Source organism: Trachemys scripta, chromosome 1 (genome assembly GCF_013100865.1).
Source record: "Trachemys scripta elegans isolate TJP31775 chromosome 1, CAS_Tse_1.0, whole genome shotgun sequence".
NCBI classification, from domain to species: Eukaryota; Metazoa; Chordata; order Testudines; family Emydidae; genus Trachemys; species Trachemys scripta.
The window spans coordinates 158,015,098-158,030,632 of record NC_048298.1 but is presented as its reverse complement, the minus strand read 5'-3'; the positions used below and the strand labels follow the sequence as shown (position 1 = coordinate 158,030,632).

General features: G+C 42.9%; 1 protein-coding gene across 1 annotated transcript in view; it reads right to left on the bottom strand.

Moving 5' to 3' along the window:
- Window positions 1–1,804: 1,804 nt before the first annotated feature.
- Window positions 1,805–15,535, bottom strand: part of PLCXD2 (phosphatidylinositol specific phospholipase C X domain containing 2) — a 29,044-nt gene continuing 15,313 nt past the window's right edge. The window contains exons 2-4 of the mRNA XM_034790876.1: window positions 11,626–12,086; window positions 9,922–10,163; window positions 1,805–2,650 (exon numbers count right to left, since the gene is read on the bottom strand). Of these exons, the coding sequence (XP_034646767.1) occupies window positions 2,488–2,650; window positions 9,922–10,163; window positions 11,626–12,086 (866 nt within the window). The 3' untranslated portion in view covers window positions 1,805–2,487. The remainder of the gene's footprint in view (window positions 2,651–9,921; window positions 10,164–11,625; window positions 12,087–15,535) is intronic.

Below are 15,535 nucleotides of genomic sequence, written 5' to 3'. Positions count from 1 at the left end.
TTATTCTTAAACTCACTGATAATTAGTTCACTAGCAGCAGTTTGTAGAAAGGTGACTGAACAGCAGATGAGCCACCAATTGACCAGTTATTTTGGGGGTAAAGCACAACTCTCTGAAAGACTGTAAGAGTGCATCAGCTTCATGGGATAATTGAAGTGTTGAATTTATTCTGGACATCCATGCTGCAAAAGAGTAACCTCTTCATGTTATGATGTTGCCTAATTACACAATGTTTTGAACTGTAGATCAGTGGTTGTCAACCTTTCCAGACTACTGTACCCCTTTCAGGAGTCTGATTTGTCTTGCGAACCCTTAAGTTAGACCTCACTTAAAAACTACTTGCTTACAAAATCAGACATAAAAATACAAAGTTTCACAGCACACTATTACTGAAGAATTGCTTGCTTTCTCATTTTTACCATATAATTGTAAAATAAATAAATTGGAATATAAATATTGTATTTACATGTCAGTGTATAGTAAATAAAGCAGTATGAACAAGTCATTGTCTGTATGAAATTTTAGTTTGTACTGACATTGCTAGGGCTTTTTATGTAGCCAGTTGTAAAACTAGGCAAATATCTAGAGGAGTTCATGTACCCCCTGGAAGACCTCTGCATACCCCTAGGGGTACGTGTACTCCTGTTGAGAGCTACCCAACCCTCCAGCTGTTTTATTTGTCTGGATTTGTCTTGAAAGAAGCAACTTTTTGTGCATAAGTATAGTACTACTGTGGTCATAATGAAAGCTTTGCCCATCTCTACTTAATGCCCAAACCTTAGGGTTTCTAGTCTACTGCCAATGGAAAGTAGTTACTCTTAATATAAAGTGTGCTAAAAGAGCCCTCAATGTTCAGTTGAATTGTGCAAAGTTTTCATTATGAACAGATTGGGCCAGTGAACCAACACATTTCCCTGTTCCTCTAGAATCTAATTCTTCATTTTTAAATGTCTCTAACCCTCCTGGCTCAAAAGATAACCTTTACATTATGAACTGAGTGCAAATTTATCCAGTGGTGTCTGCCTGACTCAACAGAGAGCCTGAGACATTTCCTCTCAAATCTGTTAACTTCCCCTAATTCATCAGTGGAGTGTCAATGCTGAAACATAATTTTAAAATATAAATTGTCAACATTTTGCTGCTGATCAAAACAAACAATTAAAAAAAGTGTATGATCAAGTAATGAGGATCGGCACAATCTGTGAGCAGCATCTTATTCTGCCATCACAAGTGGGTGCAGCTTGGGAGAATTCTACCAGTTATTCCCACCCCTCCACTCCCTGCATCCCAATTTGCCTCCCAGAGAGTAAACTGAAACTCAAATCAGGGACTCAAAGTCTCAAGTGACTACAAACCTCACAGTGACTTTAGGGTGGGTTTTGAGCAAACCTGGGTCGGTTCAAGTGTTTGGGCACAAAATGATGTGAAAAATGACCAGATGCCAAACAAAAAAGAAACAATTGTCCCAGTTTCACCCCCCCCCCCAAAATGAAGCCTAGGGAATGAAAAACCAAGTGAATCGAAATTGGGGTAGGGGGTAAGGTCCACACGAATGAAACCACCAAAGTTTTGACTAAACTTCACTCTATAGTTTGCTACATTGTGTCTCAAAGCTACATACAATGAACAAAGCCTGCTGTGTTACTAACATGTGCACATAGCAGCCTTTTGTGCAGAGCTTCCCCCCACCCACAACCTTTCAAAAAAACTCAACTGCTCCCCCCCCCCCCAAAAAAAAAAAACTTAAGTAAAGTGCATCTGCATCCTGTTCTAATGGAAGTCCCTTAAAATAAGAGAGAGACCAAAAACAAAACCTTGGAGTCAAAAGCCCCTGAGAGTTATAAGTTTAGATCCAATCTCCGCACCTTGGGCCCATCTCTATTTAAACCACTGAACACAGTATAAAAGCTTCCCTCTGAACAATGGGGATGCTGTTTTTTTAAGAAAGTCAGAGGTAGCTTCCAGTACGACATAAGAGATACAATAGCAACTGCTAGCTGAGACCAGCACAGCTCTGACTTATGTAGCCAGGTGGAGGATCCCTTTTGGCTGGTCTGGTAGAACTGCTCCTGAGGATCAACACCAATTCTTAGCCTGACACCGGGGTTCAATAACACACAGGATGCACACCCACAGGGAGTCTAGTTGCCAGGGGAGACACTGCTGCCAATTGGTTACATCTGCTGTAGTGTCCGGCCTCCTACTGGCAGGCAGACAACAGATTGCTGTACTGCAGCAGATGTGTGCATAACAGAGTCAGCAGCACTCAGACACTGCTTAGTGTTCAGGTCAGATCCATGCAGCGATAGATCCTGACGCGAATGATTTTCAGCACGTTTTTCTCAGAAACTAGGTTTTTGTTTGTTAAAAAACAAAACCAAAAATACCTAAACTGAGATTTACATTGAAAGCTGTTGACATGTATGAAAGACTCCAAATCCTCATCTCAGTGGATGAGCGCTGATCTTAGAGTGAGAGACAAAACAGTCAGGATTTAGTCACAGCTCGGTGCCCTTCTAAGAGGAGGTCGTTTAATGCAATAACCGTGGCAGCAAAGTCAACCAGCTCCACAAAGTCTGATGTAATTATGTTAACGCCCATAACGCCTGGCTTCTGTGTCTTTACCCAGTTCAAAATCATAGGCAGGTTCCTAAAGAAAAAAGAAGGATAAATATATTAACCAATATAACACACTGGTATGGAAGCACCTTGATTTTGCTCTACATGTAACAGTAACAGCATGTTTACACAGTATCCTTTAACCCCAAAGTAGCAAACTAAATATATACTGCACCCTTAAAATGCAACCACCTCTGGGGAGAAGGGTGGCAGAAAACAGCACACTGCACAACCATTTTTTTTGGTGTGTGTATCGGGGAGTGAGGAGGGGGGGGAATAGAAATATTGGCCAAAGTCACCAGTGGAAACTGCTGCTCTTACAAGACATACTATAGGATTCTTAATGATTCGCTGAACAGTTAGGATCTCAGAATTTAAGGTTCTGCAATGGTTTCTTTGTTCTTCATTTTGTCTGAGTATATACTGATCTGAAGGCTTAAGTCATAGCAATTAGGTCTTATGTTATTACTGAAATCATTGTAATTAGGGATGGATGAAATGGTTTGGATTACTAAGAACTGAAATTTTTTTCAGTCATTCCTTGAAAAGAACTTGAACCAAGGGTTTCCAGAGGTTTTTGTGCTCCTCTAACACTACAGCAATGGGGTTTCCACAGGAGCCAGAAACAGAAGTAACTAATCCTATGAGTGCCATTGTGTGCCTGTTGTTTTACAAGCAGATAGAAAGGCAAGCTGTCTGCCCCTTGGAGCTAGCAATCCCAAGAATAAAAGTAATAACAACCCACAAAGGAAGTCATCAGTAAACAAAAGGAAAGGGATACAGGCAAAAGAGTAGTTATTCTCATGAAAAGCCAGTCATTTGTAAATCATTGTGTGGAATAATTTCAAATGTTTTTTCTCTATTAGTTAGAACTTAATGCAAAATGGTTTAATACTCATGTTTAGGGCCAGCATTATCAGAATCAGAAGACAGAGGTCTATACAAAATTGTACAGCCAAATTTGAATGTACAGAACAGGCAGTTCCCATTCAACTGTGTATAAACACTGAGCATGAGGGTGCAAGCAGGCTTTAATTTGTGAAGTATTTGGACTCTGATTTTAACTGTATGTCGTTTCAAGCCTTCAGTGTTTAAGCAGAACTTCTCAGTGACTTCCTTAGAAAGTTGTGCTTTAAACCTGATGACACATTATGGCTCCGTATTTGAATTATTGTTGGAACAAATGTTAATATTTGAATTACTGTTGGAAGACCTCATGGAAGTAACTAATTTTAAGGAGGGATTTGCTCCATATGAACATTATTAAAGCTCCTGGAAATGCCTTGAAAATTAATGCATTGATGTTTGTGAAGCGTTTTGAGGATGAGAATGGTCATGTGAGTTTTGACACATTCTTATAATATTGCACATTTAATATACACTGTAGAAGAACCATATTGTATCCATGCAATTAAGTTTTCTCTCTATTAAGTATCTTCAGTTAAGATTAAGAAACAATTTTAAATGTGTAGAGCTTTATTCCTTAAAACGCATGCCTCTCTTAAAAAAAGAAAGGTGAGTGAGGTGATATCTTTTCTTGGACCAACTTCTGTTGGTGAGAGAGACAAGCTTTCGCGCTTACACAGAGGGCTTGTCTACACATACAGCGCTGCAGCGGCGCAGCTGTACCGATGCAGCTGCACTGCTGTATCACTTAGGTTGTCTACACTGTGCACACCACCTCCAGTCCACACCGGCACTTTTAGTTGTTAAAACTTTTTATCATTCAGGGAGTGTTTTTTCACACCCCTGTGCAACAAAAGTTTTAACAATGAAAGTGCCAATGTAGACAATGCCTTAGCAAAGACACTATCTATGATGAGGGGTTTTCTCCCATCAGCACAAGTACTCCACCTCCCTGAGAGGTGGCAGCTATGTCACCGAGAGAAGCCCTCGTGCTGTCTACACCAGGAGTTCAATCTGTATAACTTGTATTGCTCAGGGGTGTGAATTTCCACATCCCTGAGGGACATAGTTATACCAACTTAAGTATGTAGTGTAGACCAAGCCAGAGCTCTTCTTCAGGTCTGGGAAACTTACCCAGAGTGTCACAGCTAAATAGAGGATGGAACAGATTGTTTAGTACAAGTAGTTAACACTCAAGGGACCACTCAAGGTGAAGTGGCTTGTTAACACCCCTCTAGACATAGGGAGGAAAAGGAGGGAAGAGAAACAGCTGGGTGGGGGTTGTTAGTGGGTTATAGGTTGTTGTAACATGATTTTTAGTGTCAAGAAATATGAATATGAATTTAAGCTTGTCCTTTTTGTGAAAAGTGTTCACTCACAGGTGATGTGATGTTTTTGTCTTATATCATTTTCCTGTGTGAGTTCATTCAAGAGACAGCACACCTTTCAAGATCCATGGGTCCTACACATGCCTATCACAACATGTGGTGTACCTCATCCAGTGCACTAAATACCACAGTAGCAACTATGTGGGTGAAATCTGACAATCACTATGCTCTCAAATGTTCCACCTTGTATGTATTTGCGACACTCTGAGTAAGTTTCCGAGACCTGAAGAAGAGCACTGTGTAAGTTCGAAAACTTGAGTCTCTCACCAACAAAGGTTGGTCAAAGAAAAGATATCACCTCACCCACCTTGGTTTTTTAAGTGTCATGTGTTTTCAGGAGTAAATCTATACAAATTTAAAATGGTTTCTTAATCTTAAAGATATTACCTCACCCACCTTGGCTCTCTAATATCCTGGGTCTAACAAGGCTACACATACTCTTAAAGAAAGCATTTTAGCACCATCTAGTGTTTAATGTACAAAAAACAAACTGCAATCTTGGAAAACAGGAAGTTCAAAATCTTTGGGTCAGATTACTTGGATACTAACATTATTTGGCTTTAGACATTATTCTATCAGACTAAATTCTGTGGAAAGGCAAGAGACAGGAACTCCACATCCTAACTTCAACCATAGAAACTTCAGTAGTTCTATTATGTGGATATTTTAGATTCCGACCCTCTGGGCCTTTGAGGAGGATTTTTAAAAAAAATGGAATCACAGAATTGTAGGGCTGGAAGGGGCCTCAAGAGGTTTTCTAGTCCAGTCCCCTGCACTCAAGGCAGGACTAAGTTTTATCTAGACCAGGGGTGGGCAAACTACATTTTAAGGCAGCCGGCGAGCTGCCATTGGGGAGCGGGGTCTGGGGCTTGCCAGGCGCTCCAGCCAGGGCATCAGGTCGGGGATCGCACCACACAGCTCCCGGAAGCACCCGCATGGCCCCGCTCTGGCGCTAGTAGGCCACTCCATGCGTAGGAGCTGGAAAAGAGACATGCTACTGCTTTCGGGAACCGCTTGAGGTAACCACAGCTCAGAGCCTGCTCCCTGAGTCTCTTTCCATGCCCCAACCCTCTGCTCCAGCCCTTATCCCCCTCCCGCCCTCCAAACCCCTCAATACCAGCCCAGAGCACCCTCCTACACCCCAAACTCCTCATCCCCACCCCCACCCCAGAGCCCACACCCCCAACCAGAGCCCTCACTCCCTCCCGCACCGCAACTCCAATTTTGTGAGCATTCATGGCCCGCCATACAATTTTTATTCCCAGATGTGGCCCTCAGGCCAAAAAGTTTGCCCACCCCTGATCTAGACCATCCCTGACAGATGTTTGTCTAACCTATTCTTAAATACCTATAATCATGGCGATTCCACAACCTCCCTGGGCAATTTATTCCAGTGCTTAACCACCCTGAGAGTTAGGAAGTTTTTCCTAATGTCCAACCTAAACCTCCCTTGCTGCAATTTAAGCCCATTGCTTCTTGTCCTATCCACAGAGGTTAACTAGAACAATTTTTCTCTCTCCTCTTTCTAACAACCTTTTATGTACTTGAAAACTGCTAAGTCCCCCCTCAATCTTTTCTTTTCCAGATTGAACAAAGCCAATTTTTTCAGTCTTTCCCGATACATCACATTTTCTAGACCGTTAATCATGTTTGTTGCTCTTCTCTGGACTTTCTCCAATTTGTCCACCTCTTTACTGAAATGTGGCACCCAGAACTGGGCACAATACTCCAGTTAAGGCTATATCAGTGTGGAGTAGAGTGGAAGAATTATTTCCCGTGTCTTGCTTACAACACTCCTGCTAATCCATCTCAGAATTATGTTTACCTTTTTTTTGCAACAATGTTACACTGTTGACTATATTTAGCTTGTGATCCATTATGACCCCCAGATCCCTTTCCACAGTACTCCTTCCTAGCAGTCATTTCCCATTTTGTATGTGTGCAATTGATTGTTCCTTCCCAGGTGGAGTACTTTGCATTTGTCCTTATTGTATTTCACCCTACTTACTTCAGACCATTTCTCCAGTTTGTCCAGAACATTTTGAATTTTAATCCTATTCTCCAAAACAGTTATAATCCCACCCAGCTCAGTATCATCTCCAGATTTCATAAGTGTACTCTCTATGCCATTATCTAAATCAGCGTTTCTCAAACTGGGGTCTGCAAGGGCACTCCAGGGGGTCCATTGGCCCTGCTGATCAACTCCTCCCACTTCCTCCCAGCACCTCCTGCAGGCCAGGGAACAGCTGTTCAGGGGCATGCAGGAGATTCTGGGAGAGTGGGGGAGCAGGGACAGGGGGTGCTCGGCAGAGAGGGTAGAAAGAGGCAGGGAAGAGGAGGGGCACGGGTGGAGCGGGTGTGGGAAGAGGTAGGGCGGAGTGTGGCCTTGGAGGAAGGGGTGGAGTGAGGGTGGGGCCTGGGGCTAAGCAGAAGGGCTTGGGGGTCCACAATTTTTTTTAAATGAAAATGGGGATCCTCGGGTTGCTAAAGTTTGAGAACCACCGATCTAAATCAGTTATGAAGATATTGAACAGAACTGGACCCATGACCGATCCCTGCATGACCCCACTTGATATGCCCATCCAGCTTGACTGTGAACCACTGATAACTACTTTCTGGGTATGGTTTTCCAACCAATTATGCACCCACCTTATAGTATCTCCATCTAGGTTGTATTTCCCTAGTTTGTTTATGAGAAGGTCATGAGAGACAGTATCAAAAGCCTTACAAAAGTCAAGACATACCACATCTTCTGCTTCCTCCCTTAGGGTATGTCAGATAAGTGGGCGGCAATTGAGACACGATAAATCGATCCCTGAGCGCTCTCCCGTCATCTCCTGCTTGGCGAGAGGCGCAGGCAGAGTCGATGGGGGAGTGACAGCGGTTGACTCACCGTAGTGAAGACACTGCGGTAAGTAGAGCTAAGTACGTCGACTTCAGCTACGTTATTCACGTAGCTGAAGTTGCGTAACTTAGAACGACCTCCCTCCCCCCAGTGTAGACCAGGCCTTAGGCTTGTTACCCTGTCAAAGAAAGCTATTAGGTTGAGTTGACATTATTTATTCTTGACAAATCCATGCTGTTACTTATCACCTTATTATCTTCTAGGTGTTTGCTTGCTTGATTGCTTATTTGTTCCATTATCTTTCTGATACTGAAGTTAAGGTGACTGATCTGTAATGCCCCCGGTTGCCATTGTTCCCCTTTTTATAGATTGACATAATATTTGGCCTCTTCCAGTCCTCTGGAATCACTCCTGTCTTCCATGAATTTTCGAAGATAATCATTAATGGCTCAGATATCTCCTCAGTTAGCTCCTAGGATGTATTTCTTCAGGCCCTGGTGACTTGAAGCCATCTAACTTTTCTAAGTAATTTTTACCTTGTTCTTTCCCTATTTTAATTGATGGGGGTGGGGGAGGGTGTTTTAGGAAAAAAGCAATAAATACCATTAGAAGAAACAGTGATTTCCCCCCAAAAATCTAGAATCTGGCTGTTATTAACTTGGGACTGAAGATTCAATGAGTTTTCCAGAAAATCAAAGGCCACATGCTAACTGGTTTCCAGTGCTGCCTAGTTCATTGTTTTATATCCAGTTCAGTAGGTGATATGGCCATTTTGACAATCAGACTCACAGTAGCAGCTAGCACCATTGTTACAAACTGCACAGGACTGGATGCCAGTCTGCATGTTGCCCTGACAAATCCAAGTGTTGATTATATGGTACGAGTAGAGCTAAGGAGTAAGATTCCAGGCCTTAAACCACAAAAAGGATCACTATTCACTCTGTGATTTGAAATATAGGCTACACAACGTTAATATCACACAGCAGAATCATTTGGGTCAGATCCTGGGAAATGATGGGCCCTGCACCTGCCCTTTAAGTCATTATGAGTTACAAGGGTGCAGCAATTTTCAGGATCAGGCCCTTTATTAGTTGTCTTAGTTATGGATAAACCATGTAGCCACAATTAGAAAACTCCTATTATTCATCTCTCTCTCTCTCTTTTTTTTTTTTTTTGGTCTGGAGAAGCAAGACACATTGAAGGTCAAATCTTGTCCTATGAGTGTGTAAGTGTTATGGAAGTCACTGGGGCTGGTATGCATATAACTCAGAGCAGATTTTAGTCCACAGAAAATGAAATCTGGTTTTCATGTAAGAGATAAGCTTGTTTTTCCTCCTCACTTTAAGGAGGAGTTGAGGGGACTTATTTTCTCTAGCGTCACCACTTCAAATTGCTCTCCGCTCACAAAAGAATATGAATTTGGTCTTGCATTTTGTCAGCCAATATCATGACTAAAAGGCTTTGCACTTATGCTTGATATATAAACCTGAAGCACTTCCCCAGCATCCTTTGTACTTATGCTAAAATAAATTGTATTAGTAGCATGTATGAACTGTGTCCTTGGGTACATGTGGGAGCTGTCAGGGATAAGATGCATATCTTGTTAAGGCCTAACAAATTGCACGAGGTGCTGGTACTGAGGAACAAGGATGGTTGGCGTGATGTCTTTGTTACCTGAAAACTAAGTTCAAAATAAGATAAGAAACTGGTAAGAACTGGGTGTACCCTACTTTTGTTGTAAACAAGGGTATTATATGAGCGAAGAAGTCCATAATTTTGGAGCAGATTGACTGCTATGCGACTCTACTTCCCAGATTGAATTGGTAAAGTATTAACCCTTTCCCTTTTGTGTTGTGCTGTATTGTCTTTGACTAATAAAGATGGCTGAGCCTTATCTGATATCTCATCAATACCCTAAATTGAACCCTACCAACATGTTCTCTGTGGATATTTACACATAAAGGGATATTTTATGTTTTAGCTTAACTGCAGGGAGTGAGATGCTTGCAGTCATCAAATATAAGTAACAATATATCCTGAAAGATCAGCTACTTGTATGTTGTTAATAATTCAAGCACAGGCCTGGTAGTTACTTGCTTATTCATTGTAACTTCAAGGTAAAAGTTACAAACAAGGAGCTGTGGAACCAAGACAAATCCTTACCTGTGAACAAGCGTATTTTTTAGGCCACGAATTAGGTGCCGTGCAATAGTTTTGACCCTGGGTGTGAGAATAGCTTGAGAAACATGAAAAGTTCCATGTTGAGCCCGCTCCCCAAGAGTGGTCTCTAAGAACTGTAATAGCTTGTGCACGTTCGTTGTGTTTGCCCAAGGTGCTGGCATTTTATTCCCTGGCCACAGGAAGGGATATTCCTGATACAGAGGGTAGTGGTAGAAAATGAGAACCTAAATAATGGAGAGAAAGATAGAAAAGAATGCAAATTAAATCGAATCATGATGTTTTGGAACCAAATTTTGCATTTAAGTATATCCATGCAGTCCCATTGAAGTCTGAGTATACATGTGTATAATCTGGTGAGAATCTGGCCTCCTGTCTTTAAACTAGTACACTGAATACAATTAATTCACTGGAGTGTTGCCATAAAGGAGAAAATCATTTTGATTAGTTGCAAATTCAGGACTGCATAGCGTTTCAAGTGTCACTAGAGAAAAAGGAGAATTTACAGTATGAAACTGAAATCACATTCCAAGATGTTTTACTTAAACAACATTCCTCTAATCTTACTCTTAATATTTGTCAGACAGCATTGCCACAATTACTTTTATCTCAGGAAAAGGATGGTGGCAAGTTCGGAACTAAAATACCGTGTAACTCAATTCAAATTAACTTGCTGTGATATATTGGGCTGGCTCATATACTGGCGTTCCACTGCCATTTACTGGATGGAACACCAAAGACAATCTCATTGTCTGCTATAACCTGCACTGTGCCTTCTGGAGCTGAGGTATGAGTTTTATTCCTGGTGTCATATGAAGTAGCAGTTTATGAGAGTCCTATGAATATCTGGGAAAGGTCTTCAGATCCAGAGTTAAATATTACACTGGGATTCAGTGTTCTAGTTCAGCCCATCAGTGAGTTTCAAGCCAGATGTGTGCTGTTTGCCTCTATATCTGGATCTGAACATCTTAGAGGTTTCTAAAGAAAATGGATCTTGAGTTCAGATCTGGATCCATCTCTAGCAAATCTGGATACTGAGTGTTACATCCCAATCTGTTTGTTTCAAAGTGTCACATGATTTATTGAGAGCTAGCTATATCTAAAACAGAACACCTTTCATTATCTGAATTGACAAGGGGCTCTTTGCTTTAATCAGGTAGAATCCAGGAAGCAGACTGAAGAGGACTTGTTCAGAGGAATTCCTCAAAGCATGACTGCACACACACGACTTTAGTTTTGGAATTAAATGGAAGCACTGGGAGTCTTTTGCTTCAAGACTGAGCATTAGTGAGCTGCAATCAACAGACACCATAGTCATCAACTAAAGCTCACTCATGCACTAACATGGATAGAACACAGACTGTTTGCTCCTAAAACATAGATGAGATAAGAGACTATGCATTAGCTATCTATAGAATTAAAGTTTTAATTCTTTGTGTGGGCTAGTTACTGGAGGACGTGTCCTCACAAACACCAAGCCAACATTTTACAAAAGATCAACTACATATGCAAGCTTGTATCTTTGTTGCATATTTGTGAATTCCTGCATAATAGGGCCCTGACCCCCAGAAGCCCCCATAATATAAAAAATAAAATTAATAATAATATGCTTGGAACCCTAGACAGACACTCTCTATAATTTGAATTGTAACATTTTGGGCTTAGAGTCATTACATGTCCTTTCCCCACCTGTTGACTCTTCTCCCAAAGATATTGCAAGGTCACATTTTCTACATATTCCATTGTGCAAAGTTTTGATCCAAATGCTTCCCGGATCCTGTTAATCAGGTATATGTGGTGCTGGTCTTCCATGGCATAGAAGTGATTGAAATCCAAAAAGATGGCTTCTTTGGGGTGCTGTGTGAGGAAGGTGTTTATCTCCATCAGTCCGTCCCATACTTTGATGCCAAACAAGCCATGTATGAAATAGATCTCCTGTCCCACTTCTCCCGGTTTGGAAGATACGCGCAGATCAAAGTAGCGGATCCCACCTTCCAGCTGCTCTTTGAAGGTCAGGTTTTGAGTCACTGACCATTTCTTCATCAGCTTTTTCACAAAAGAAATTTTAGCCAAACGTTTGATTGCCGTGGCTTGATCAGGTCCGACAGGTGATTTCTCATCAACCCAGTAGCTGAAAGAATCATGTGATCCTAGAGATAAAAAATAGTAATTTTAATGTTATAGCATCGAAAATAATATTTCATGTGCCCAGTATGGCACAAAGGTCTAGTGTTAAGGCACTGGACTGGGATTCAGGAGATTTGGGGTCAACTCTTAGCTCTGACACAGGACTTCTTCTGTTACCTTGGGCAAGCCACTTCATCTTTAAGTCTCAGTTTCCCCATCTGTAAAATGGGAATACCACTTCCTTTGTCTTATCTATTCATGTCTGGGAGTTTTTTTAGGGTTACAACTGTCTCTTAAAATGTGTTTGTGCAGTTTCCAGCATAATGCAGTTTAGATGCTAATAGAATATAAATAATAAATAGCCATAGTAAGGAGAATCCTCTGTCCCATTATCCTCTCCTATGTTCATACTCCTCTGTCCATCGAAGAAACAAGCAAGCTACCTTCACAGTTCTTCCACTGTGGTGGCACAGGGGTTTGAAACTGGTCTTGTGCTTGTTGATGAATTCAGCACTGAGCCCTAGAATGAACCAAGATTCTCTATTTATACTGTATTTATTCCTTGCTGTAGAGGGGTGGTCACTCCGCTCCGGCCCTGAAAGGGTTAAAAGCAGCCCTGGAGAGGGCTGTGGCGGGGAAAACCTAGGCTGATTGGGGGAAGTAGCCACAGCTGGGGCCACACCCCAATCAGGCCACAGCTGGCCCTTTAAGACGGCTGAGGGCCAGAGGCTGGGAAGAGTCTCTCTCTAGCTTCTGCGAGAGAAGGGCCTGACTGCCTGAGAGCTGAGAAGGGTATCTAGGGTGAAGCAGTGCTGGGGAAGGGCAGAGGGAGCTCCAGCCTAGTAAAACCCCAGGCTGCAGGCCTTGTTAGGGTAGAGCAGTGCTGGGGAAGGGCAGAAGGAGCTAGGGAGCTCCAGCCTAGAAAAACCCCAGCTGCAGGCCTAGCTAAAGGCCTACAAACAGGTACTGGGGTGCAGAGGGGCAACCCAGAGATAGGCACAGGCAGCAGGTCCTAACCCCCCTTGCCGATGATGAGTGATTTACAGACTGCAGTCTGCCCCAGGGAGCGGGGCTAGATGGTGACTGGCAGTAGCCACTGAGGCAAGGTGAGGATAGAGGGTTGGGGGTTCCCCTGGAAGGGAAGACCCAAAGCAAGGGGGACTGTGGTGAGCAGAGGGGCAAAGGGCACTGGGGTCTGGGAGGGACACGGGGCCAGCAGCAGGCGAGACACTGGCCTGCAGAGGGCGCGCTGGGCTGGAAAGAGCTAATTCCCGAGACGGCCAGCAGGAGGCGCCACACCGGTGAGTCGTCGCCCCACAACACTTGCCTTACTATCATAACTCTCTACGGTTACTTAAAATTACACTTGACTGTGGGGAAACAACCTAAGACACCAAAGCTCTTGGTTAATCTATGGGACAGAGACTTCAGGCTGTGGTTGGGTGAAAATCCTCGCAATGCACTGCCAATGAGTCTTAGCTCTGACCAGGCATCAGATGACTGAACTATCTCCATGCTCAGCTAGTCCCTGGCCTTTCTGCTGATACTGACAACCAGGTAGCAGGTAGTGTCAGTTGTAATGATATTGTTTTGTTTTGTATTTGTGGATACCTCTATTCCAGGAACAGGACTGACAGCAAACTCATTTCAAACAGGCCATTGCACAGGCTTTTTACTGACAATGACTTTAGGTCACTACTAACCTTGTAAAAATGCAGGAAGGTGACTAAGAAATGAAAGATTCCCTCTCTCATCGTCAGTCACCTGACAACCTGAGCCATCATCCCATTGCCCCACCCAGTCTCTGCAGGAGAGATGGTCATGTGCCTGTGACACAGGGTGTCAGCATTATGGACACATGACAGAATCTGGCAGGGAAATCATGCACCTAACCACAAAATAATGCTCATAAATAAAGCTCCACCCCTCACAAGTCTAATAAAAAGGTATAAAAAATAACCTAGTAAGAAAGAAATCAAGAAAAACCCATTGTGGATTATGTCTCCCTAGTTACTGCTTGCAGGACATACAAGAGAAGAGCAGCTGGGAGCCCCTGAAGAAGTCCTGACTTGATGGCAGTGCGAAGCACCCAAGGGCAGGAAGGACGATCTTAATTGGAGCAGTAACTTTGAGGGGAGGTGAGGCCAAGAACATAGTACTTAGAGGAGACCCTGGAGTCCCCTGTCAGAGGCAACATTAAGCAGATCTGGGGATAGAAGTCTGCCTGCCAAGACTCCAGGTTTAGCTAGATTTCCAACATCCATCCCAGGGAGCTCCATCCTGGCCACTATGTTAGGGCTTTGCAAACACAATCCTTCCTCTGCAGTCCCATCCAGGAAAACAACTAAGTGGTTCTAGCCTCTCCGCTCCCTGGCTCCTTCTACTCTCCCAATTAACAGCTTGCAGCTTCTCTGCTGGGCTTGACCCACTAACCATTTCCCTGGAAAAGATAAGGATTCCTGCTCTTAAGGCAGGAATTGAAGGATCAAGCTACATCTAAATAGCCCTGCTCCTACTGCCAGTCTGAATCTCAGGGGATGCTGCCCGGCAATGCTAGCTCCCTCAGTTCCTGTCAACTTTGCTGAAATATAGGAAGCATACACTGACTCCACCAGACTACATAATATTCTAGCATATTACAGGTGCCAACATCCCCTTGCCTCCCATCTCTCCCCTCCCTGAAAATCCAGCAATTCCCCTGTCACCTCCGTGAATACTACTACATAATCTCCTTGTCCGATTCTTTTTTTCCCTCCTCTCTATCTGTACTCTGTAAAAATCTAATTAAGGTTCGAAATTTGTTTTTTAAAAGACACCTCATGTGCCCTATTTATTAGACAAGCATCTCTTGTGTGTGTATGTGTGCGCGCTCACTTGAAGACTAATATGTTTCCTGTCATGCTGCAGCATCAGAGCTGTAAATGAGATTATGATCTCAACAGGATTACCTTGTTAGGGTTATTAAATCCATGTGGAAGCATAAGCTGTTCACAAGTCAAACATCAGTTAGCAAGATTCCAAAGCACGCCAACAGGAATAAGCATGAGAGGTTCCCCTCCATTGTGTAACTCCACACACAGGCACGTGTGTGAGAGGGGGAAGAATCTCTCCTTCCCCAATCAGAGTGGTGGAATAAGGGAGAAGAGAGGCACGTCATAATTTTGCAGTTTCAAGAAAACAAAGCTATTTTGCTTTGCTTCCCCTGAAGAGTGAAAGGTTGTTCCCCACAAGTCTGATCATATATTTAATAGTTACAAGACCCTCATCCCATTGAAGATTGCGGCATTTAACAGGATAAATGAAACTAGTACAAGACAAAGGAGTGTTTCCCAGAACTAGAGATAAGTAATGGCATCAGAATTTTGTAAGCAACAGAGGGTCCTGTGGCACCTTTGAGACTAACAGAAGTATAGGGAGCATAAGCTTTTGTGGGTAAGAACCTCACTTCTTCTTGCATCTGAAGAAGTGAGGT